This window comes from Sesamum indicum, linkage group LG9 (genome assembly GCF_026168435.1).
Source record: "Sesamum indicum cultivar Baizhima isolate 11 linkage group LG9, ASM2616843v1, whole genome shotgun sequence".
In the NCBI taxonomy this organism is placed as follows: domain Eukaryota; kingdom Viridiplantae; phylum Streptophyta; class Magnoliopsida; order Lamiales; family Pedaliaceae; genus Sesamum; species Sesamum indicum.
Genome location: NC_142665.1, coordinates 26,605,450 through 26,629,606, shown reverse-complemented (window position 1 = coordinate 26,629,606; position 24,157 = coordinate 26,605,450). Strand labels below are relative to the sequence as shown.

Genomic DNA, 24,157 nt, shown 5'->3' with positions numbered 1-24,157 from the left:
GCTCATACTTCATGAAGAAGACTTTACTAAGTTGATTTGAGGTGGAGTGTAAAGATCAATTCTGGTTGAAGAATTGAAGTGTTAAGTTGATGTGGGGTGGAGTGACAAGGTGAATTCTGGTTAACAATCAAATTTGTGGTACGGATATATTTGTTCTTTCAAAATTTTGGTGTATGTACCATCAGTGTTTGCTGCTTATGCTACTATCAAATAGAGATGGAAACAAATACTTAAATAAGACTGCTATAGCGGTTGAGCATGGAATTCTAGTGCATGTAATTACCTACCAATATGCACACGACGGTGACATGTTGGGGTGAAAGCAGACAAATTAGGGAGTGATGATATTCCTACTCTTCTGACTCCATTATTTATTATTTGTGCACCATGCCGGTTTTGCAAGTGTTCTAGACCCATAATGGAACCCAACGACTAAAACCCAGCCTAGCTCCTGAGCCAATCCATTTTGGGCAGACCATAACCAAATAAGCCCAAGGCTGCGCACGGCCCTTGATCCTTCCGTTGGTCCATCATAGGTCGATTGGGATTGGACCCAACCTGTGGGTCCATGGACCTAGTCGGACCAGCTAGATGGTGTTGTCCAGGGGCTCCGCTACGCTTGAAGGTAGTTGGCCAATACTATGGACTCTCGTGGCTAAGGGCAATTGTACGTGATGCACCATCAGAAGTCCCCAACGCCCAATGTGCATGCAGATAACTGACACTGGTAGAAGACTTGGCGTGGGTTCTTGGGACACATGACGCACATGTGATAGTGTATAAGATTGTTTCCGCTGGAGTAAAATCATATATGCAGGGCCTGAAACTCGAACTAAATTAATGAACATCAGTAGAATTTTACTTTCCAAGGATAGGACATCCAAGGAAGAGTATAATTCAATGTGGACTCAAGTGATCTGAATTCTCCCGTTGGTGAAACGTGATGTGCAATCAAGCAAAATCATGTAGAATCGGAAAGGTTACTTATAGTGTTATCTATTCAGTTGCAGATTACTACCAAGCATGGTCTTTGATATACAAGAACAAATAGAACGAATATTAAGAACTACTCAAATAGAAGAGACAACTTCAGCAAAAGCTTCAAATATAACAAAGCGCCAAAAGAAAGAACAAACTTCAGGTAGGAAATGCAGTCCTAGATATGCTTTAATTCACCCATGAGGTCAAGCAGAACCGGAGCCTTGTTTAGCCTTCAGAACAAGTTCCTCAGTAGTCATGCCTATGATCTCATTAGCACGCTTTAGTCCCACACAGTAATACCTTCCAATTGTATCCTAATACCAGAATTACAAACAAATAAATGTCAGTTGTGTTCAAATAAGCTCTTCTATACAATGGAAAAAGTGATCTTATAACCCTGTATCAAGAAAGAAATACCTTCAATCCTAAAGAATCACAAAATGTTTCCAACGTTTCAGGTGAAGACAAACTTTTCTGTATCCCAGACAGCATTCAGACTTGAAACTCAGTATAGAAATACGCTTCAAGTGTGACAAAGAATAAAGTCTTTCTCTAAAGTAGGGAAAATTCACCTTTATTTACACAGAAAAAAAAACTAAGCACTATGGAAAAAATGACCGACCTTGTGAAAAGTGTTGGGTCAATACAAATAGGGACAGTCATCCTTTAGTTTTATCAAAATAAAGCATGTGAAATCTGAAATAAGTAGTACTACACATAACTAGAAGATCATTTTGGAAACCCCTACAAGGTGGAAACAGAGATTCAATCATCCCAGGACCAGGGGGAAGTGAAGATTCGCAATATATCTTCTAAGAGAATTTCTACAGATGGACTTCACCTCAAAGAACAGAAATATTTAATAAATATAAACCTTAGAATTGAACCTCACCCGACAAACTATGCCTAATTTCTCCAATTTGTCGACTGCGTCATCAACATCAAAATTGCATTGTTGACCAAATTCATCACGTATTAATTCTTCACATTGCCGGTCAAGATCCTATTTAACATCATAAGAATGTTAGATTGCATACATGAAATTGTAAAAGTTAAGATGCAAAACTGAGGATCAAGCATTTCAACTAAAAGCAGTGTGCAGCCACCCATAGACAGGCTACCAGCTATGTTTACCTCCAAAGTAGCTTTCCCTTGTTCCATCAATATGAAAAATGAAATTATGACCTCCTTTACCTGCATATTTATGATATGAAAGTTAAGTAGGGCAGTGCATTAATCAGCAACTGCATCTCATATTAAACAACCTTAAATATTTGAATATTTTTAGTTTCCAAGTATCATTGGATCAACCAAAGCATATATGAACATGCTAACTGGGAGTAAATAAAGACCCCCACTTGTGCCAGTTCCCTCAAACCCACCAGGAAAAATATAAATAAATAAACAAGAATTAAACATTGTATTGATTTAGTCCACAAATAATGCTGTGATAATTATTGAAAAAAACAACATTATAAAACTTTTTCTTTACTGCAAGGGTTAAGTGCATTCACCTCAGGCACACTAAAGCTTAAAAATCATTTCTATGCGTCACATAAGTTCAATTAATAAGGTAAGAAATGCTCAAGATTCTCCATGTATGTGAAAACAGTCTAATTTGGAGTTAAGATCAATTACTTATCTTACGTACTTCTTGTTGAATTACATCATCACACAAGTGAAGAAGAGTACCCCGTCCACTATCCAATTGCTTATCATACATTGATTGTGTGATTAGATTCTGATATGTAGCCATATTCTGTTGAAACCTGGCAATTAAACAAACTTCAGTTATAACAAACAAGTCAACTCCATTCTCAAACCAAATAGACATCAACACAATCACCAGCAAGGCAAAATTCCATAACCAGCATCATACGATTTACATCTGGGAGAAAATCGTAAATGGATCAAGAGAATTTCTTGACCTTTTGTTGTAATAGGAACTGAATTGAGATTCCGGCAGTGCTCTTCCCACCCAGGTTTGGTCACTGATCAGATGGTTTAGCTTGATACTCACATACATGCCAAAGCATACGGGCATCTCAAAAGTAGCATCCTCGGAAAAATTTATAGAACCAACAGGAACTCTAGGTGCATGCAGTGACATCAAGGGCACATAAACGTTTGAGGATAATTTTAAGTTTTAAGCCATTTAACTACACTGTTTTGTGTCTATCTAGAGGGCCTGAAGATTACTACTGCAGCTACTGTACTGACTTTCAGCTTTTCAAGATTTTCCCTAAGTTGAATACATAAAAACATAAAAGTCCAAGGATGGAAAACTTAACGTGAAGTAAATCTTAGCACAGTAACCAATCACTGTGGAAAGAACAGCAAACATGACCCACAGGTCAGCTTTCGGCATTTCAAGAGATCCTGCAACAGCAATCTGAAAAAATCCACCAAACATATATGTCAAAGATGCTTCATCAATAGAATGCAACTAAAGACTATTAATGGAAAGAAGATGACTAACCAGTCCAACTACTGCAGATACAAGAAACTTAACCCAGTCCATCGGTGTCAAACTTGGATTTTTTTTCTCTGGCTATTAGAAGAAAATGGATGGTTGAGAGAGTATTTAGCACCAAGTCAAAACATAAATTGGCAGAAGATGCTGTCATCTGTAGAAATTGAGAATGACCAAGGTAGAGGACGAAGAAAACTCACAAGGACAATTTCCATATCAGCCATAGGGATGTGTTTGAAATGCTTCACATATATGCCTCGTTCTTCCTTTGTTCGAGAACTTGCTCGCCTGCAGAACAACCATTGTAAATTAAACTTTAATCAATTTGAAACAAGAAGAGAAATTTCAACTGAGTAATAGAACAGGGTGAAAAAGAAGCCAAGGGAGTTCATCAACGGGTGGCTTCACTTTTCTTAGTCAATATGCAGTTGCATAAAGTTTGTCCTCCTTCTGTTCATTTGTAACTCCAAAAATCTTCTAGGTGACAGTATTTAGCTTCAATTCAAGTAATTCAGTAAATTGCTCAACTGCACGAAGTGATACGACAAAGAAGAGTCCATTTGGACAAAGAAGACAAAAGAAATAATAATAATCCACAAGTTTAATGCTGTAGCACATATCGTGAAAAACAGAAGAAATTGCAATGGACATGTAATCATTATTAAACAACAAGAATTCAAAAAAGATACCTGTAGACAACAATAATCCTATCGAATGTGGGTTCTTGAATTGTAATTTGACTCAACAGATTGCGGAAACTGAAGCAAGAGGAAATAAAAGCCATTAACAAGATAACACTGGCGACCAGATTATAGCATCTACACACATACAGAGACTAACACGCTGGGCTCAATGCTGTTGCATCACATTTATGCTCGACCTCTAAGTTCACCAATATCCACACGACAGAAAAGTTGGCATGTGTTCGTGATTGTTAGAAAAGAAAAAGTATAAAATTGAACAAACAAGATTAGAAAAGAATTTGCAGTTCATCCAACAAGGACGCCAAGTTTGTCCACTGAAACTCGTGCATTACTTTATCGAGTCCTGTTGTACTGAGTGAAATTCATTAAACAAACATGATTTTCAGTTTGGATATTGTTAACAAATATTCTAACAGAATGCACTAGGGTGTCGTTCAGGTTTAGAATTTTGTAGTGCATGTCAATAAGCTCAAGCTGCCACTAGAAGGAAAGCTTCTCATTACATTGAGATTGGGGATCAAGACCACAGGAAGCACTGCAACAACATAATTTAAAAAACCTGAGATCCATATTCTCAAGACGAATTCGTTCAACATATAATCCATCATCTTCTACTTCAGAAATGATTCCATCATCTTCCTTGCGATCCTTCTTATGCCGTGAAATTGGCTTCCTAGAAAAAACCTTATCCAACCTGCAAGAGAAAAAAACCACTTGCTTACCATTCAAAGTGTAAGTACGCATAAAAGGACGAACCAGATTGATTGCTGAACAGATAACCATAATTCAGATTGCTTGATAACCTGTTGCCCTAGTCTCAAGCTATATATTATTGTTCTACAGAATGTCACACACCTGGTCTTTCTTAAAATCCAGGCCCAGGAACGTGCAATGATTGCATCAACTTTCTCCATGAAAAAATAATCAGTTGTCTTATCAATGCCAATCCCACGGCGGAAGATTATGTACTAAAAATGAAAAGAAACATAAGTTGGATAATGGAACTTATCTCATACTTTAGTATATCCTGCAAAAACAAACTAAATCACCAGTAGGATCTTCATTCAGATTAAATGACAGGTGGAGCACTTACTCTTCTAGAGTACAAAATCTTAATGTCCAGTTATAGAGCACATAGTCTTGGCCATTCTTTTATCTATAACAGCAGTACAAACAAGTGGGTAGTTCTGAAAATGATTACGTATTAAACTATTTTTTCAGTTTAAAATAAATAAAGTCCTCCTTGATATTTTTCTTGTGCTTTCTTGTCTCTAAAGTGTGACCACACTGGACTATCTTCAAAGAGAATAAAGACTACTGTGTTTGGTTGAAAAAATTGAGTGTCCCGAGGAATATTCATTGTCTCCTCTAGCAACACAAATTGCAATGAAAATATTACTTTCTTTTCCTCTTTCATCTTACATAGGGCATTGTTTGCTTTAAGATTATGTCCTAGTTCCACGGATGTACAAATCTATGTATTTTCTTCTACTGAATGACTTCCTTTTACAATGGTTTTCCTCTTTAAGAGAATCTTGTCTTCCTTAACCAACACCTGTTTCAATTGTTACTGAACAAGGGCTAAAGTGGGGGCATTCATGTCTTTTCATAATAGGAACAAAAAGTTGTAAGGTGCAGACTTTATATAAAGTTACTGTATAAAAGTGAAAATATTGTATATACTTGTATGTGTTGGATAACCATAAATACTATACTTCAAATTACTTATAAGCTAAAACAAGCACTCAAATAAGGTCTGCAATATATTGGGTACCAGCCTACCATAAGAACTATAAGAACAATGTATTATTACTTATTTATAGTCTATTTTGTTCTCTTTAAATTGCTGTTAATTGCAGAATAGGTTTAACAGGTTTACTCATCAGGTGGACCCATGGCAAGTGGGAAGCAGCAGACCAGGGTTGAGAAAGTAAGGGAGGTACAATTTAGTAAAGATTCTTCCTCATTTCTTGACTAGAATTATAGCTGGAGTTTGGAATAAGCAGAGATCAGTCTTACTGCATGAACATGAGACGCCAAATTATTTTGACAACAAAAACACAAGCAAAATACCGAGAAAAGTGATTTTACTCAAACATGGACAAAGGATCAACAAAATTTATCATTAATGAGGACTATTAAGAAGTTTTAAATGGGAAAACATGAATTATGCCATACACGAGAAGAGAAGCGAAAGATCACAAACCACAGGATCAAACAAAAAAAAAATAGAACCAGAGCATCATGGGATGTCAACATATGCTTAACAATTTGACATCATAAAGACATAGGACAAATTATCATGCTTATTTCAATATTTTATCAAATTAGCGACGTTCTAAATCTATTTACTTGAACAATAGCTGGGCAGTAGCCAATACCCATATTTATAATGAGGATATAATAGTAGCCAATATCTTAATTTTAGCTAAAATAGGATTTACTCTGTATATACGAGAATATTAATCTTGCATTTCTGAGAGATTTTCAGTTCCTGATAGAAGACATGAAGTACTCCAAAGGATCAAAAATAAAAATACGTAGAGGCAATATGGGTATTTCTTTTCTCAACATTATCATGATACAAATTCGCCTTAAAAAAATTTAAGCTCAAAACTCATATTAAATAAGTTCCAAGTCTCAGTGCTCAGAGAGAGAGAGAGACAGACAGAGAGAGAGAGAGAGAGAGAGAGAGAGAGACCTTATCGGCAAAATCCGGGAGGTTCTCACGAGGGTGAGACTCAAAGAATCTTTTCAAAAGCTTCTTATCAAGCTACAGCAAGCAAAAATAGTTACTTGAACAAAGTGGACATGTAATGCCTGAGAGCATGCTTCTATTATAACTAAAGACATATGCAACAGTCTACCTTGGATTCATCAACCATTATTGGAAGATTGAGGAGATATTGCCCTGAATGTGCAACATCAATCTCTTCGTTAGTGGCTATCTTGAAATTACTTTTTTCCATGACCTGCAAGATAAGAAAAGAGACAACAGTTACACATGATTTCCTTTGCCCTCCACTCTAAAGGACAGAAGGTCAGAAACTTAATTGTAGAACAAACTGATAATCAGAAGGAACTGGTGGTGCAAATCCCTGCAAAACTAATAATATAGAAAAAAGTGCAAGAGCACAGCCAAGAATATAGAGGTCCATGTACACACAAATGTTCAAGCATAGGATTGGATGATAAGATTCTGACTTTCTGAATGAGAGTAGAGCCTCATACATATCACATTAAGCTACAAAATTACCTGAAACAGGTATCTCAAGAAATTCTGTTCAAGAATGTCAATTTCATCAGAAGATAGATTCTGCTGATCCAACTTGTGAGTGCCATGGACAGGATCAAAGAGGGAATACAGTTGCTGCAAGCACATTTATGATTGAACCAATAAGGTTTGAGCAATATAAGAATAACAAATCAGAGCAGGACAGGCAGGGATTATAGATTTGACAAAAGATAATTAACAGGACAAGGATAATTACCATGAGGTCCTCAAAGTGCAACATGTACCAAGCTCGGATTGTGTACTCCACTCTCTTGCAGAGTTTCAAAAATTCAGCACGATCAGAACTATGTTCTGCAGGATGTAGAGGTCGGTAAATCCCATGATTGAGGTGATACGTGATTTGAATTGACAAATGAATGCCAAAGATGAAACATTTGTTTTGCTGTACCAAATCAATTGTATGAGAAAAAATTGAACGCAAAGGAGAGGATGAATTTCATCAAATCCATCATTTATTCAAATTTTGACAAAGAATTAAATAAGAGACAGAGATTCTTGATTTTCACAGAAGCCAAACCCAATGGATAAGGAGGCGAAAGCAATATAATATATATATATATATATATGTATATGTAAATAAAATGAAGAGAAAAGAGATGATGATGATGGGAAAAAGATATGCAGAGATTGGAGGTGAGAATGATTAAAGTGTGATGCACAAGAACATGAGTAGTATTTGCATTCAAATAAAAAAAGAAAAGAGGAGGAAAAAACCGATGAGGTTGGCCAAGTGGACGATGAGCTTGGGCTTGAGGATTGGAATGACCGATTCTCTCTCCAAACGGATCACGTCTTTGTTCATGGTAATCAACTTCTGCTCCTCCGTTGTCGGCATCTTTTACAATAATGACAATTTCTATACAGAGAGATAGGGAGAAGGGAACAGTGAGTAATAGTAGTATGTTTGTGTGGGGTGTGTGTGTGAGGAACACAAACAAACATTTGGAATCAGAAAAAGATGGACATTTTATAAAGTGGAAGAAGAGAAGAGAAGAGAAGAGCAGAGCAGAGCAGAGCAGAGAGCACATTCACATACATGGAAATGGAAATGGAAAGCGAATGAAACCACCACACCAGACACTTTCTTAATTAATTTTTCTTGCGCTCTTGGTCTTGGACAGACACGATGCAGTTAAAGACACCCACACCCACTGCTTAATACTACCACTTTAATTGCACGCTCTACCCCCTCCCCTTTTTATTTTTATTAATAGTATGGGATTATTGTATTAAAACATCAATTAATAAATAACAATTACTACCAAAAACTTTATAATTCCTTGTCTATAATTATGAAAAAATGGCGTTGTTAATTTCATTGTTAAAATAATTAATTATATTGATGTAAATGAGTATAAGACCTGGACCTCAAAGTAAAATTAGCACTAACAGTTGTATTCAAAAAATAATTAAAAAAACTCCTATGCTTTTTCATTGTTTTCTCCTCTTATTTTTTAGTCATTACTTTATAAGAACGATGAAGAAGATAAGAGAGGGGTATAGCTATGAGTTGATAAAGAAAAGGAGTATGAAATTTGGCGGTGACTGGCGACTGGTGAGAGAAACGCAATACAGGAAATAAGTGAGAGTAAGAGGGTATTTGGCTCAGCTTATGAATGTCTCATAATATCTTATAAATTGTTTGATAACTTATAGAACTATTGGACAATTTTTTCTATTTATAATTTTTCGAACAAAAAAACGTTTACAATTATAAAAACATGGACATCACCCATTGTAAATTACTCTTTTTTTTTTTTTTCATATGTATAAGATCATCTACCTCTTTACTCTTGCACTCTCACAATTTTGTGAGTTCTTTACCCTAAGATCTTCTAAATGTTGAATGTATTTGTTATAATTTTTAGAAAATTCAGTTATAAAATACAAAAATAAGATGAAGCCTCGAGTACCTTCCCTTGTGTATCCCCCAGGTTTAGGCTCATTAATTGTGTTACGCAATTGAAGTTGAACCAGGTCCAACCTGACGCAAAAGCCTTTGCTCGGTTCCCATTCTCTTTTTTGTTAACAGCAGAGGGAGAAGAATACTTTACTTACATTAGGGAATCACGATCTCAAGTACATACATACAACAACTTGGTGATGTTCAGGGGAACACAATAAACAAATTGCTTGCAGTTGAGACCAATGCCACCTTTCAAATGTTTTCCCAATCTGTCAGCTATCTTGGATTCAACTAGACAAAAGTACAGCAAAATGAAATTGCTGAGCTTTTTCTTTTTGTTTTCCCGGCTTCAGAGGATCAAAAAATTAGAAGCTTTATTTCACTAGAAGCACTTTTCTACTATACTCACTGTCGCCTGCCAAAACCATCAATTCTTTGTGCCTTCCCCAACCCAAACAGAAATCTAAAACCCAGTAAGATCATCATATTTCACCCACGGTGTATCCCTACTCCCCTACAACTTACGCCATCTCCCTACTAATGTACACAAGACTGGCGCTGTGTATGTACAATGTGCCATATTCGGGCTTTCGCCATCCCACTACAATGAAGAAAACAAAACCCACTGTCACCTCTTGAAAGACAAAATTTGTTACAAGATCCAGGTGCACTGAGGGAGCAGCTTTGCATATTCTCTGCAGCTCTCTCCTAATGTTCTTGCACCAATCATTCAAAGTTGCCCCTACACTTCTCCATGCAAGCTATCTTTTGACCACCTCAAGAACCGTTTACCGACAGACTATAGATTCCAAAATTCTTCTATGCAACAAACATCCATCCATGCTTACTTTTCTTCACTGATTCCATGACCTCAGGAACGGTTTACCCATGGATTCCTGAATTCCAGAATTCTGCTGTGGCATTCCCGTCCACCCAAGGTTATTGATCTTAATACCACCAGCAGCCTCATGGCCACTCAAGTAGTTAAGTGGGTTAGGTGATTGTTGTAAGAAATTGCTGCTTGAGGGAATCCCTCCACCAATCCCACTGTAGTTTCCAGCCTCGACCATTCGTTCTGTGGAGCCCATTGAATCATAACTAGCACGTGGTCGTAGTTCACTACATTCAGATAGGACACTAAATAGGGTTTGATCCGAGTTACTTCCACTGCTCAGGCTATGGTTCACACCGACAGCAACCTCAAAAGAAGGCCATCCATCCCGGGTTCCATTCTCACCAGTATACCAGCTTTGACTCAACTCTCCACTGTTCAAATGAGATGGGGGGGGAACTGGCATGCGTACAGTATTGACAGTTGCCCAATCATGAATATTGACGGGCAAGTGATCCTGTCTAGGCATAGCAAATCGACTTCCGGAATAAATACTCTCCTGAATGTTCTGATGCATGAATAGATCATTAAGTCTCTTCTGCCTAACATCAAGAGAAAGTGGTGGATGAACCTGCTCCCTAAAGTGTCCAGGAAATTGACCTGCCTCCATCATTAGATCATGCGCAGGCTGGAACTCTATACCTGATTGTTTTTGTTGATTATGATATGACAAATTACCCTGACCCTTGAAGAGCGATTGAAGCAGTTCACCTCGGTCTTGGTTAGAGTAAGAACTGAAGAAAGAGATATCTTCAGGTTGTCTATGCAGCATATTCTTCCCAGCATCTTTATCCTGCCTGTGCGTTTGCATATCAAGCATTCGCACTGTTTGCTCCTGTATAAATTGTGGGTGCCCAATCGACAACTCTTGAGCAGAGGCATATCCAGCATTTATGGCAGTAGATTGATAATAAGAACCATGAACATCACCTGCCGGCCAAACATCGCTAGCAGCTGGGAGAGTGTCTCCCCTGCTGACAGGAATATCCACATGGTTCATATTTCCAGGGTACTCCGACACAGTTGGAGGATCTTCATCAGTTTTTGAACCTGCATTATTACATTCCATCTCCACGGAGTTGGTGTGAGGATTACTATTAAATGAACTTATTTGCTGCTGATGCTGAAGAAACCCAGGGCTAGATGGCGTTATCATAGTGTTCCTAGGGCTATTATCAAGTGAAGGAATCTGCTTTTGATTATGATCCCGAATGAAAACATGTCGGGGAGCATCCTCAGCTTCGATCATCTCTGTATCATCATGCATTCGCTCCTCAAATATGTAGTCACTTTTCATGTCCTTTTCATCCTGATGATATGCAAAAGACCACAAGTAAAGTGAGCCTCAAATTCCATCACATTCAATACATTCAGTTCTGTGAAGCTGATCCCGACTAGCTACCAAAAATCGAAAAAGAAAAGCATAAAATCAACCTCTATTCCTGTTGTCATTTCCTGAATTGCCTCATCATGATCTCTCTGCTCTTGAAGCGAGTCATCAGACAACTCTCTCTCTACACCCTGACCACCAAAATAGGAAAAGGATCACTACCAAGAAAAACAAGGGGAGAAAAGACTCAAAAAAATGGTTGCCAAAACAAGCCTCAAAATCAAAGTATCCAGATACGCAAGAAAACGGGGTAGCTAATATACCTCAATCATGCTTGAAGGTGAAATTTCTTCTTCACTATCATCTGAGAGTTCTGTCTGTCTATTTGGAGAACCCTGTTTCTCCTTATGAAGAGCAGCCTATAGAAAAGTAACAGATCTAAATATTGTCGCGATCAGATAAAATACAATGGTGCAGAAAATAATAAAAAGGCATCAAACCTTCTGGTGCTCAAGCTTTTTTCCTATCTCTTCACCCAGGGCCAATGCAAGTTCTTTTGTCTGTAGTTGACTCTTTCTCCAGTTAGCAAAACCTGCTGGGATATCTATAGTTGCCAATTTCAACCTGTGACATTAGATTATAATGCAAGGCCAGGATTATGCAGAGCTTCATAGTTTCAATTCAAAACTAAACAAAATGAAATTAACTAACCAGTGTTCATGCAGCTTTTTCCTCTCTTCTTCTTCAAATCTTTCAAATGGTTGTACATTTAGAACATCAATGCTACCTAAAACATTATTTAGAGACCTTGGCTGAATGCTATTACCAGCATGCTTTATGCTGCTTTTAACACGTTCATGTTGTTCCTTGCTGACCTGCAGAAACAAACACAACATTAGCTGTAAAAGAATAATAACAGGAAGACGTCCCAAATGAGACAATAACATATGGCAATCATTCACTGCCTGCCAAGAAACAACCCAACTATTAAACTGAAAAAGGAAAGAGTCTGCTAAAAAGATGGCTGGGTAATGAGGGCTGTTGCAATAGTCGTCCAATGGAGCAAGAAAAAACAGAAGAACCAGTGTGAGAAAGATCCAAATGACCAAACAGAGAATTAAAGAAATTATCTGCCACAGCAAACAACCTTAATATAGGACATGTATTTGGTCCCATCACCATTGAGGATATTCCGCTTCTGTGGCTTTTCTCCTTTTTTAGATCCTGCAGTCAGCTTTAGCCCACTGGAGGAATAATCAGAGATTTTGTTCAAGAAATCCTTTCTGCATAGTCAAGCACGTAAAACAGGTGAGCCTTTTTGCAGTTGATCAATGGAAAATGAACCACAGTTTCAAGGCCCAGAGCTAGCAAACTTTTCCAGATAAACCACATTCAAGATCTTCATGAGAAATATGGGTAAAAGAAAATAACAGCAAACAAGAGTAGCATTACCTTCTTTGAGATTCTCCAAGCACCATTCCCAAGTTCTGGTTATCACTACTATAAGCTATCTCAGAATTAGCCCAAGAACAAGACTCAGGAGTGGCAATGACGTACTCTTCATTAACATCGAATCTAGTCCCTGATGGAGGCATAATTCGCTCAGCATGCTTCCCAGAACTGCAATAACATATAACTTTTTAAATGCGAACCCAAGATAAGTCCATAGGTCTAGTAAAATCATAGTTGCGACCCTAGATTTGAACAAGATGCAGAACCTATAAAATCACAAACATTTTTAAAGCAATTTTATGCTTGTTCAAAAATCAAAGCAATGATGTAGTACGGAAACATCAAAGTCATTAGGCAACTAGTTCAGGATACAAAAGCAAGGGTCTGCTGAAAAATGATCAATTTTTGTCAAACTATTTGCCATTGTGGCATATAAATCTGGATGAGCATAATACCACTAACGTATGCAGAAGATTTCCCTATGATAGCAATATACATGAACTCCAGAAAATAATGCAGCCGACAACCGACATTAGCATAAGATGGTCACAGGAAACCAAAACAGAATTAAGTCTTAATCATATAGTTGTTTGGAAACTCTAAAGCTTCATATATAGATATCTTCTCCTGGCTTTTTATGCTTGTATGGATAAGAGTTTACGGCGTCAAAAAGGCAACTACCATTGAAAGTTTTTAGTATGCATCATCCCTTTGAAATAAGACAATAGCAGAAGACAGAGAACCATTCCTGATTGAGGACCCACGAAAATGAATAAAAATATAATGAACCAAATAGAGAAGTCCATAAATTCATGATATATGGTTTCATACATAATGCTATAGAAAAAGCATACAAAAAGGGTAACCTCCACATATTATGCATAATGTCCACTTCAGCATCCTGGCAACCAACCCATCTTTCCTTCCAAGTTTGCAAACTCTCAATCATACTGATAGAAACAGCAAGAGCGCATGGTGAGAAAAGAACTTAAAGCAGAACAGAGTAGAGACAATATTATATGGAATCCAACAGACTGACAAGATCAACAGATACATACTCATTGTGATACTTCTGTAAATCTAAGTAGTATGCCTTCTTGCTGGCTTTGAGGGACTGCTCCTCATGAAGAACATAATCGGGATGAAGTTTCCCAAAACAGAGAGAAGCGCCCCTGCATCAACAAAGTGCAAGTCACTGGACACTCAAACTTAGAAAAAAGCATACGTTTATATTCTAAATAAGAGAAATAAAAAATCAACATGCTGGCAATAAAAACATACAATGAGATTTAACACAAAAGCGTAACAAAAGAAGTAGCAGTTGAAGTGAAGCAACAAATAAGAAAATAACGGGGGGGGGGGGGGGTTCCTATCGAGAAAATACAATGACGAGCACCTGCCGTAGAACAAATCTGGTGAACCTTGCATTTGACTGCCAATAGAACTTTTTAAAATCTTTCCAGAATAGGATGATAGAAGTGAAATCATCCAAGAAGGAGATCAATGCAAAGGTTTGCATCTGCAGAAAACCAAAGGCTTTGTTTTGTCTGTTCTATTTACAGTAATTTTGTCTGTTTGTAAAGATGGAGAGAATATGAAGACAGGTACGTTTCTTTCAGAGAGGCTGAAGTATATTATACTAATAGAAAAAATAGACAGAGGTAAGTTAAGATAATTTTAGTAAAACAATGAGAAATATCACTTGCATTCTAAACTATTTTGGAGAGGAGTAAAAATATAAATAAACCAGCAAAAGCATGATGTCCAAAAATGAACTTAAGTCAATCAATGGATTGTATAATAAACTATGAGGTCCATAAGAGTCAAAATGAAACTCCAAATAAGCAGACTAAGCCTCTGAATATGACTAATATAGGCCAAAAGAAATATCGTAGCAACACTCACCATTTAACAAAAGGATTTCCAAAATGGAAGTTATCCCCAGCGAGCAAATCTCGAACAATGGTATCTGCCTCAGGTTCTTTAGGTAGGAATTGTGAAAGAAAGCTTCTCTCGCTGCCAGACAAATGATTCTGCCAGACCTATCACATGTTCCATATGAAGAGATAAAACTTAAACAAAGGAATTCCGCCCAGAAAATGAAAGTCCCTATTGGAATCATCATTAATTGTTACCTCATATGAGAGAACCTCAGAGAGGTTCTCTAATTGAAATATCTCCTCAGGAACAGAGAAGACATCAGCCAGTATATTGTGGGCTTGAGGACCAGGTTCAATAAACGGAATCAAGTGCCTCCGTCTAATACCAATCTGCTCCCTCTTTGAAACAACACTTTTTCTCTTGTTATCCCACTCAAGAGTGATGTTAGGCCTCATGTCCAAACCATGCTGCTGAACTAGCAACTTTTTCCTATTTACCCTATATTGTTCACGGGAAGTGCAGCCAACCAAACTGGCAGCATTTACACGCTTTTTCCGCTGATCAGCTGCCATTTTCCCAATTCAAATTCTATATCACAAGAGTCCCCAACAGAGCATTTGCTGTCTTAACTTGAGCCAAAAGTTTACTCCTTGGACAGGTCGGATAAAATGACAACTAAAAAGGATCAACGATACAGTTAACATGCAGTGCAACTAAATTTCCAAATTTAAAAAACAATGGGGGGGGGGGGGATTATGAAACAAAGGGAATAACGCACATCTGCATCAAAAAATAGAAAGGATAGGCTAACCATCCTATGAGTGTCCTAGTTGTGTTTAAGATTCCCAAAAGGTGCAGTAAGTGCAGTTGAGAAATTCATGCATCAACGATCTTTCTCCTAATCTTCAAGGATAAAGTAGAGTTTAAACTTCAGTGAGTAAATGCACAAATAGGGTTGAATCATAAAAGATGGATATTTTATCTTAAAAAAGGATTTTTGAAATATGAAGTCAACAAACAGATTAGTAGTAACAAAGGAAGAAAGGGATCCGCATCAATGCATGGAATGAGCTACAGGTAAGCGTCCATTGGCAGCAAAAAGGAAACTATAACAATGCCCAAAATTTGCAGAAAACTCAAAATTAAGGGAAAGATTGCATGCAACAATAACAAGCAATTACATATAGAAAACTCGGAAGAAAAAACAGGAATCAAAACGGAATAAAACAGTTAAGATAAAGACAGGCATCCAAGTAAAAAAAATAAGAGAAAAATCAATCGGGCAGCGCTGGAGAAATAAAAGAGGAAGGAATTAAAGAAAAAAAATAGCATAGAGCGAGAAGAATAGAAGCCCTAAAAAATTGAGAAAGAATCGGTAGAGAAACAAGTACCTGTGGCAGAGGCGTAAATCAATGAATGAATGAATCGGAGGAGGAATAGAGAAAAAAAGGAATAGATAGGGATATATGTGTATGTACAGAAAGTACAAAATTAAGGCATTGGAAAAAGGAGGTGGTGTGCGTTATCCGAGTGGGTAAAGAAGAAACAAGATAAACAGAGAGGAAGGGGCCGGGGGGGGGGGGGGGGAGTAGTAGTAGTAGCAGTAGCAGTAGTAAGGAGGGGCAAAACATACACACACATACATATACATATACTCATATACACCATCATAAACATATACATATAGAAATAATTCTAATAGATATATATCTATACTTATATAAAAAAGAAAATCTTATTTTTAATCATAAATAGCAGTTACTTACACCAAAACACTAATTTTTTAAATTATCAAAAGTGTCTATGTTTTTTCAACCATCCCACTCAAATTCTTCTTTTAATCAATATACCTATACTAATTTAAAATTTTCACTCAAAGACATTAATTTGTAAATAGCGATAGCAATTTTTTTAGGTCGATAATATTATTAAATTTATTTATTTATTATAAAATATAATATATTAGTTTATTTTTTAATTTATAATATATTTTAAAATATAAAACAATTATTTATTATATATACGCAAAAACAGCGTGCCATTATATACAGATAAGCTTTGAGACTCGCTTGCTATATACCAAACAATATAGGTGGGGAAGATATTAGCACCAATATGCTGTAGTATTTGTAATTGTAAGTAAATACGCCCACCCTATTCTTCAAAAACAATTAACATAAAATAAAATATAATTCCACCCTATTTTATTTTATATTATTTTCATAGGAATGATATGGGCACGGGCGGAAATACACCTACTCATGTACACTTGTGGTGTGTATGGATTGGAGTATATATTTATACGATACAATTGTTGGGGAATTGGATGGAGAAGCCGAACACTGACCACAATTTATTTATTTTTCTCTCTCTTGCCCTCTTTGTTCCACACACATCCTAAATACGGATTTATCTCAATTTATATTTATATCAATAAATTTAAATTTAAAAAAATATATTTAAAATAGCTCCATTTAAAAGTAATTTGAAATTCAATCAGATTCATTTAAATTTAGTTCAAAATTAAAATTCTACGATTTAAAATTTTCCTAATGCAACCCCAATGAATTTGAGTCTAACTCCATATATCCCTTTTTTCTTTTTTCTTTTTTTTATTAAATAAATATACATGTTATGCACTACTATTACTAATTACGAGGGATAATTATGTTATCCTCTCTTGAGATTTGACATAAAATTTTTAAAATTTATTTTCGTACCTCTATTAACCAAAATTCACTTAATTTATTGATTTTAACAAAAAAAATTGATTTTTACCATGGATTGACTTATTACTAATTTAATATGAGTTAAATATTTTTTTTCTAATTAACTATTTTTATAATTGTAAAAATATACCTTCTCATATGTATTGATACGTGAAGACGTATAAAAGTCATTTGGTCATAAAAAATACCTTTTTACATGGAATAAATTAATAATAAATCAATTAAAAGATAAATATGAGTTTTTATTTTATTCTTTTATTAGATATAAACAAACATCAAGTATTTTTTTTCAAATTATAAACTCTTACAGCAATCCTCATCGTGAGAGGGAGTGTAATTGTCCATAATAATTATTATTATTATACAATAACCACGCCATTGTTTGACCGCTTCTTGACTCCATTCCACAACATATCATCACAACTTGTGCAAGCAAGCAACAAGCCTCATGCCCCTAAGCTTTTCCTCCATCACCCACTCCCTTTACAAGTCAATTTTGGCTTTCCTATCCTCAATCTCCAACAAATATCAACCCAACTTTCACCATCACTTCTCCACAACTATCGGCCATTACTAGAACTAGATTAGTTGCCATCTTTTCAGTATTCACCAGCGCTACTCTGTTTTTTATTAGTCCGCACATGCCCTCCTGCCCACTACCAAAACCAAATTTGGCTTCACTTAACAGACCAAGGATTCCAACAAACTACAACACAAAATACAATTTATCAAATATCCAAAACCCAAACAATTCAAAATCTATATCAGTACCAGACACCGACTAGTACTCTAAATCAAAGACAGTACAGCTTCACTACCTCAAAAATCGTTGGTTACTTCCAGTTGGCACAAAAGCAGGAAAAATTTATCTACTTCAGCAACCACAGCAAAATGGATATGTTTTAGTGATACCATTGGTGAGAACGGAAAGATGTGGAGATATCATCTACTATTATATCAAAAAGCTTCATACAGATAAATACTCCTAAAATATAAGGCTAAACAAGTCCAATCTTCAATGAGAATACAAGAAAGTATAGGTGGGAACCTCCAGGCTCCACATTGTATGGAGTTGGGCCCTTACGAATTCTCCCGGATATATCATAATGAGAGCCATGGCAGAGGCAAAACCACCCACCAAAATCAGCAGCATTAGGCAAAGGGACGCAACCTAATTGCGTGCACAACCCAACAACAAGCCATTCGGGATTCTTCACCCTCTGTGAGTCCTCTTGTGGGTCAGGGAGAGACCCCAACTCAACACTGTCAGCCAGCTTGACATCTTCCTCAGTTTGGTGCATTATGAAGACTGGTTTCCCACGCCACTTGACAGTCAGTAGTACCAGGTTCAATACTGGACAGATCAACCTCGAGGGAAGCAAGAGACAGAACAACTTTACCGGGTGACATGCTGAGGATGAACTTCGGAATGAGAAGGCAGAGCAGGAAGCTTATGCAAATCTGCCACCAGTAAAGACAAAGCAGGCAAGTGCCCGCTTACTGGGGTCACATTGGAGGTAGAGCTCATGGTTATGCTCGTCATACACTATATTTAAGTCTGATTTTTCGTAGCAGTCACCATTTCTGGAACCTGTGGAATAGAGCTACTTTTCAAAGTTTGATGAAATTGAATTAGAAGCAAAATCTGCAAAAGTGAAATACGTGATCAAGGTCGCAAAACCATAATAAGTAAGGTCCGTGAATCAATTCATAATAAGTTTTTTGTAGAGCGTGAAGTTGGACGAGTGTTGCTAACCCCAACAATGGAGGAACCCAACCAATATGCAATTCAATCACAATTGACTTATTTGCATAGATAGGTTTGTCGCAGAAGGCATGGTCTTACAACCAGAAGAAAGACAATCAGACACAGCAGGCAAAAACTTCCCACAAATGATTTTGGAAATTTACTGTTTAGATGTGTGCAAGAGAAATTTAAAGTTCAACTGACAAGGAAACTAGCAGCACACATCTCCCACTAGAAGGGTAACATCATCAGCAACACACACAAAAGAAAAAGAAAAAGAAAAAAAAAAAAAGTATCACACAAGATACAGGGCACTAAAGAGATGAAGTTTGACCACTAACCAAGTAAATTCCGAGCAAGGACTTAGACACAAGCCAACACTGGCGGTAATCAATGGATATAACCAGGAAGGCAATAAGAAGCATACCAAGGAATGAGCTACCACAATTGGCGATTCTGTTAACAATGTCACAGATGAAAAGAGCACATATTCTAATGGTTCATCTATGCATCAACAGCAGTAAGTCCTTTACAATCTCCCCTAACATGGTTTGTGCTGGGCAAACGAGATACACTCCCATTGCGTTCGTTGGTACATGGTAGGCGTGGAAAGAGAAGCTGTCAAACAGTAACTAACATATAAGCGTAGTGAAGAACAGTGGAGGGGAGGGGTTAATTATGGCAGACAAGGAGGAAAGGCAACGAGTCCAATAATACAGTGAGTCAGAATGCTAGTTGAGAAATTGAACTCAACTGATAAAGCAAAGGGAAAATAGTGAGAACCATAACGAGGGCATCCATGGATTGAAGAAAAAGATAGATGAAGAGACCTCTGAATAGCGGGCTAGAACTAGAAGAAAATGGGCCGGTGGCGACGGAGGCAGTGTGGACGTCACTAGAGCCTCCGATCACAGAATCTCAACATTTCCTTCCTATGAATAATAAACGATTTATCTATTAAGCCAAAGCAGCAGAGAGATTAATTAATATCAGGAATCAGGAAATAAAAAATAAAGAGAGACTGCAACTGTAGTCTTCTGTATACATAAGAGAAGAAGAGGAAGAGGAGCATTTCCATTCCATTTTATTCACAAGTGAGCATTGAAAGGCTAAGCCTAGAATACCCTGGTGGTGTGCGGCGGTGGCAGGAGCAGAGGGGCTAGGTTAAGGTTTGTTATGGAGGCGGAGGAGGAGGAGGGAAAGGCGGAGCTGGAGGCATTGGATATAAGAGTATGTGAGCTACGGCGTGGATCGGAAGCTCAGCGAACCCTATTCGGTTCCATTTTCACCTCTGGCCCCACCTCGTAAATTGCATTCTAATCTCTACTACTATAACTGAATCTCAATACCAAAAGTTTGTTTCATTTCATCCCTTATTTCAGCTTAAACTATGCTGGTTGTTTTCAACCCATACAGAGGTAGAGGCATCATGAGTGAGTCTTTGTTGAAGTTTTTTTGTGGTGGATGTGGATCCCCATCAATTACTACTCCCACGCCAGCCACCAGAATGAAAATACTAGTATTTCTTTTTGTGATTGCAGCAACAGCGCGCGAAACTTGTTAGTAGGTGTAGGTCAATTCAAATGATCATGATGGATGGAATTAGGTTGTGAGGCAGCACGCGGCAATGGAGCATTTTCTCTTGCTGTTCTAGATTGAACTTCTAAATCAAACTTGACAAGATTACAATAGTCTACATCCAAGTGCTCTGCCTTTTGGTTACGGGTATCCATGAATGATGGAACCAAACATCCGCATATTTCAGTTCATTTCATTTCAATCACCGCCAAGCCAAATCCTAACAGCTACTTTATCCATATTCTTTAATAATATGAAATATAATCTTACACCATCAAAGATGATCGACCGTCTTCGTTTTTGTTGTATACCTACTTCCTTGGCCATGTGTGTTCCACATTATGAGACACATACAAAGCCCTTGTGTCATTTACCTACATAGGATGCACGAGAATGTGTATGGCTGCCATATGAGTGTTAATATTTTTACCACAGTTACTTAGACATGTATACTAATAGATCAATATTTTTCCTTCTGAGTCTTTTAAAGGTGACTCTGGAAGCAAAAGTGACGAATAAGGATCACTTGCATTATATGGTCGTTTGGGGTTTATTAGGGCCAAGAGGCTTTTCCGCTACTACTGATGCCTTCAGGCTGAAGCTATTGTTTCCTAGCTTAGAAAGCGAGCCACAGGGGATTGATGACGGAAATAATTGATGTGCTAACATGATAAACAGCTTGGGATCAATGAGATAAAATTCTGCTCAACATCTTCGCTGCATATGTGCAACAACAATATCCATGTGTAGAGATTTGTGTTTGATGAAGCTGAGCTACAGTGATGCTGAATTTAGATCACCACCCTCGATTTTCTTGAATTGGTGATTGTATTATTGGTGCTGGCGTACTGCCATCCATAGCTCAAAAGAATTGCTTGAGTTGAGCTCCTTGTATTGTGCCACTTTGTAGCCAAGCACAACAAGATCTGACTTCCTGAAACTTTCTTGTACGTGGTGGATAATTTGCTGGTGGCTCGTTAATTGAATGAATAATATTTGATTAATGACTCATTAAATGAAGATGAAAACAAGATAAAAGATGTACTTTTAATTTGATTATATTACCTAATACCTCGATCATTTGGTTCTTGGGATAATATGCGAAACTGCCATCTTTCGTTGTATTTTTATTTTCACTTTCTAGTTCTCAATGAAAATGTGTTTCCAATCGTGTCAAAATGATAATATTTTTAGATCAGTTGGTACATTGTGTTTTGTGTTGTTAGATGTGTCAACATAAAAATTAGGTTAAATACACTTTGCACCCCTGAATTATATGTTTTATTTTATTTACACTTCTAAAATATAAAAAGTAATAAAAACACCCATTACAAAATAAATAGGCATTTGATAAGACAAAAATATCCTTCTCACTCCCTCATGTATTTTTTTATTCCACTTCTTAAAATATGTTCTATTAAAATATACCCCTAAACTATTTTTAGTGATTTAAATTTTTTCTCACATTTTATTTAAAAAATAATAATTATAATTTATGTTTCTTTATATATGATGAGACACAAAAAATATTTATAAGCTCAATATATGCAAATATATTTTACAAACTAAATAAATTATGGTAAAAAGTATATGTAAATACGTGTCAATACGTAATGCATATAATATTATGGAAAAAGTATGTTATATGGTTGATAAGTTTTTATTCGATTACATGTCTGCATAATAAAAATATATCACATCATTACTTTAAAAAATATAGAATATTATATATTAATTATATTATAGATTCGCATATTTTATAATATTTATATGTTCGATGTAATATTTTAAATTTGTATAGATAATTTATTTTTTTAAAAAAAAGGTTCAACATATATAACAACACATGCATCTTTAGAAAAAATGATAGTAATATGAGAATTGTAAATTCATGGAGTTTATACAAATTCTATATTCAGTATAAAAAATTTAAATCTTGGATAATGTTTATTTTAAATAAAAAAATCATAATAATTCAGATCACATTTAGAAGAACAATAGTAATAAAGATATTTTAGGGGTGTAAATAATAAGGACATTTTCATCATAAAAAAACCAGTGTAGATCATGAGGGACTATTTTGTTATATTTTATAGTTCAGGAGTGTAAATACACTTTATGCATAGTTGAGGGATGCAAAGTGTATTTAATTCTAAAAATTATAGTTTCATTTTTTCATTGTTAGCTGTGTTAAATCAAGCATGTTTTTTTTTTTAATAAAATTGATAAAAAAAATTATTGATTATAATTGTTAGTGATTTCATATCAAAGCATTATGTAACAAATATATTATTAGTTATAAAACAATGAATAAAAATCACATGTATGTGAATATAAAAAAAATGATTAAATTATGACAAATTCTCTTGAGTTTTTTCATGATTATAAATACATCTTGTAACAATCTATTGTAATAGGTATTTGTTAAACGACCATTAATTTCAAAAAGTATTTTTATAAATTTTCAAATAAACGTAAGAATATTTATAATTATAACAAGTTTCATTGGAGCTCATTGTAATTATTATATAAAAAATAATAATAATTGACATAAAACAATAGTAAAATATTTTCATAAAAAATATATATAAACAACAGTGTTTTACACTTTAATCATTGAATTATAACTGAAAATGAAAACCAAACCAAACAAGTAATAAAATTATAGTTACTACATTTGCCAGCATTAATATCTCAATCATTATCCATATATCATACACCAAATTTCAAAATTTTGACTTAATAAAGTAATAACATATGTTTTTTCACAACGAATTGATATAATATGACCAATAATTATAAATTAATAAAGTTATAATTATTAAATGTATTGATTTGACATAACTAACGAGACTGACAAGAGAATTTTATAAGCTAATCAAAACTTACTTTTATTCTGCAGAAAACTTTATATAAAAAAAAAGATATACATTTCCAGTAGAAAATGAAAAATTTGATGAGTAAGAAGCAGCATATGGAATTTTACTGATTTTAGTTGAAAAGGTAAAGTGATATCACACTTTAAATATAAGTAAACCAAAATGGAATAAGATGTAAATATTGGGGAGGACAATAAAGAAAGATATTGAGGATAGTTTGACAAGAAATAAATTTGTGATTGATTGAGGAAACAAAAATCCAAGCAACGGTAACATTTTCAAAAAAGAATTTGGATGGCGGGACTATCTA

The 24,157-nt window shown here is 35.8% G+C and overlaps 2 protein-coding genes and 1 pseudogene across 5 annotated transcripts; all 3 read right to left on the bottom strand.

Annotated features, from left to right (window-relative positions):
• Positions 1 to 964: 964 nt before the first annotated feature.
• Positions 965 to 9,507, bottom strand: LOC105177491 (uncharacterized). Of its 3 annotated transcripts, none has more exons than XM_011100674.3 (16): positions 9,367 to 9,507; positions 8,168 to 8,309; positions 7,650 to 7,744; positions 7,415 to 7,528; positions 7,026 to 7,130; positions 6,860 to 6,931; positions 5,014 to 5,126; positions 4,718 to 4,852; positions 4,144 to 4,212; positions 3,655 to 3,742; positions 3,461 to 3,532; positions 3,273 to 3,373; positions 2,633 to 2,750; positions 2,116 to 2,175; positions 1,874 to 1,984; positions 965 to 1,295 (listed from the first exon to the last, which is right to left on the bottom strand). In XM_011100674.3, exons 2-16 carry the CDS (start codon positions 8,286 to 8,288, stop codon positions 1,185 to 1,187), a joined length of 1,485 nt encoding a protein of 494 aa, XP_011098976.2. In that variant the 5' UTR covers positions 8,289 to 8,309; positions 9,367 to 9,507; the 3' UTR covers positions 965 to 1,184. The 3 variants fall into 3 exon arrangements, with proteins under 3 accessions (XP_011098976.2, XP_011098975.2, XP_011098974.2); XM_011100673.3 differs by lacking the exon at positions 9,367 to 9,507 and adding an exon at positions 8,490 to 8,644; XM_011100672.3 differs by lacking the exon at positions 9,367 to 9,507 and having other exon boundaries at positions 8,168 to 8,483.
• On the bottom strand, positions 9,492 to 16,485 carry LOC105177492 (nuclear factor kappa-B-binding protein). 2 transcript variants are annotated; one of them, XM_011100677.3, is made up of 13 exons: positions 16,306 to 16,485; positions 15,726 to 15,817; positions 15,169 to 15,589; positions 14,939 to 15,075; positions 14,092 to 14,205; positions 13,900 to 13,983; positions 13,034 to 13,201; positions 12,729 to 12,864; positions 12,293 to 12,456; positions 12,082 to 12,205; positions 11,905 to 12,000; positions 11,686 to 11,772; positions 9,492 to 11,560 (listed from the first exon to the last, which is right to left on the bottom strand). In XM_011100677.3, the coding sequence occupies exons 3-13, from the start codon at positions 15,484 to 15,486 to the stop codon at positions 10,214 to 10,216; spliced, it is 2,775 nt and encodes a 924-aa protein (XP_011098979.1). In that variant the 5' UTR covers positions 15,487 to 15,589; positions 15,726 to 15,817; positions 16,306 to 16,485; the 3' UTR covers positions 9,492 to 10,213. The 2 variants fall into 2 exon arrangements, with proteins under 2 accessions (XP_011098979.1, XP_011098978.1); XM_011100676.3 differs by lacking the exon at positions 15,726 to 15,817.
• A 2,076-nt stretch (positions 16,486 to 18,561) lies between these two features.
• Positions 18,562 to 19,971, bottom strand: LOC105177520 (cytochrome b-c1 complex subunit Rieske-4, mitochondrial-like; annotated as a pseudogene).
• Positions 19,972 to 24,157: the final 4,186 nt, after the last annotated feature.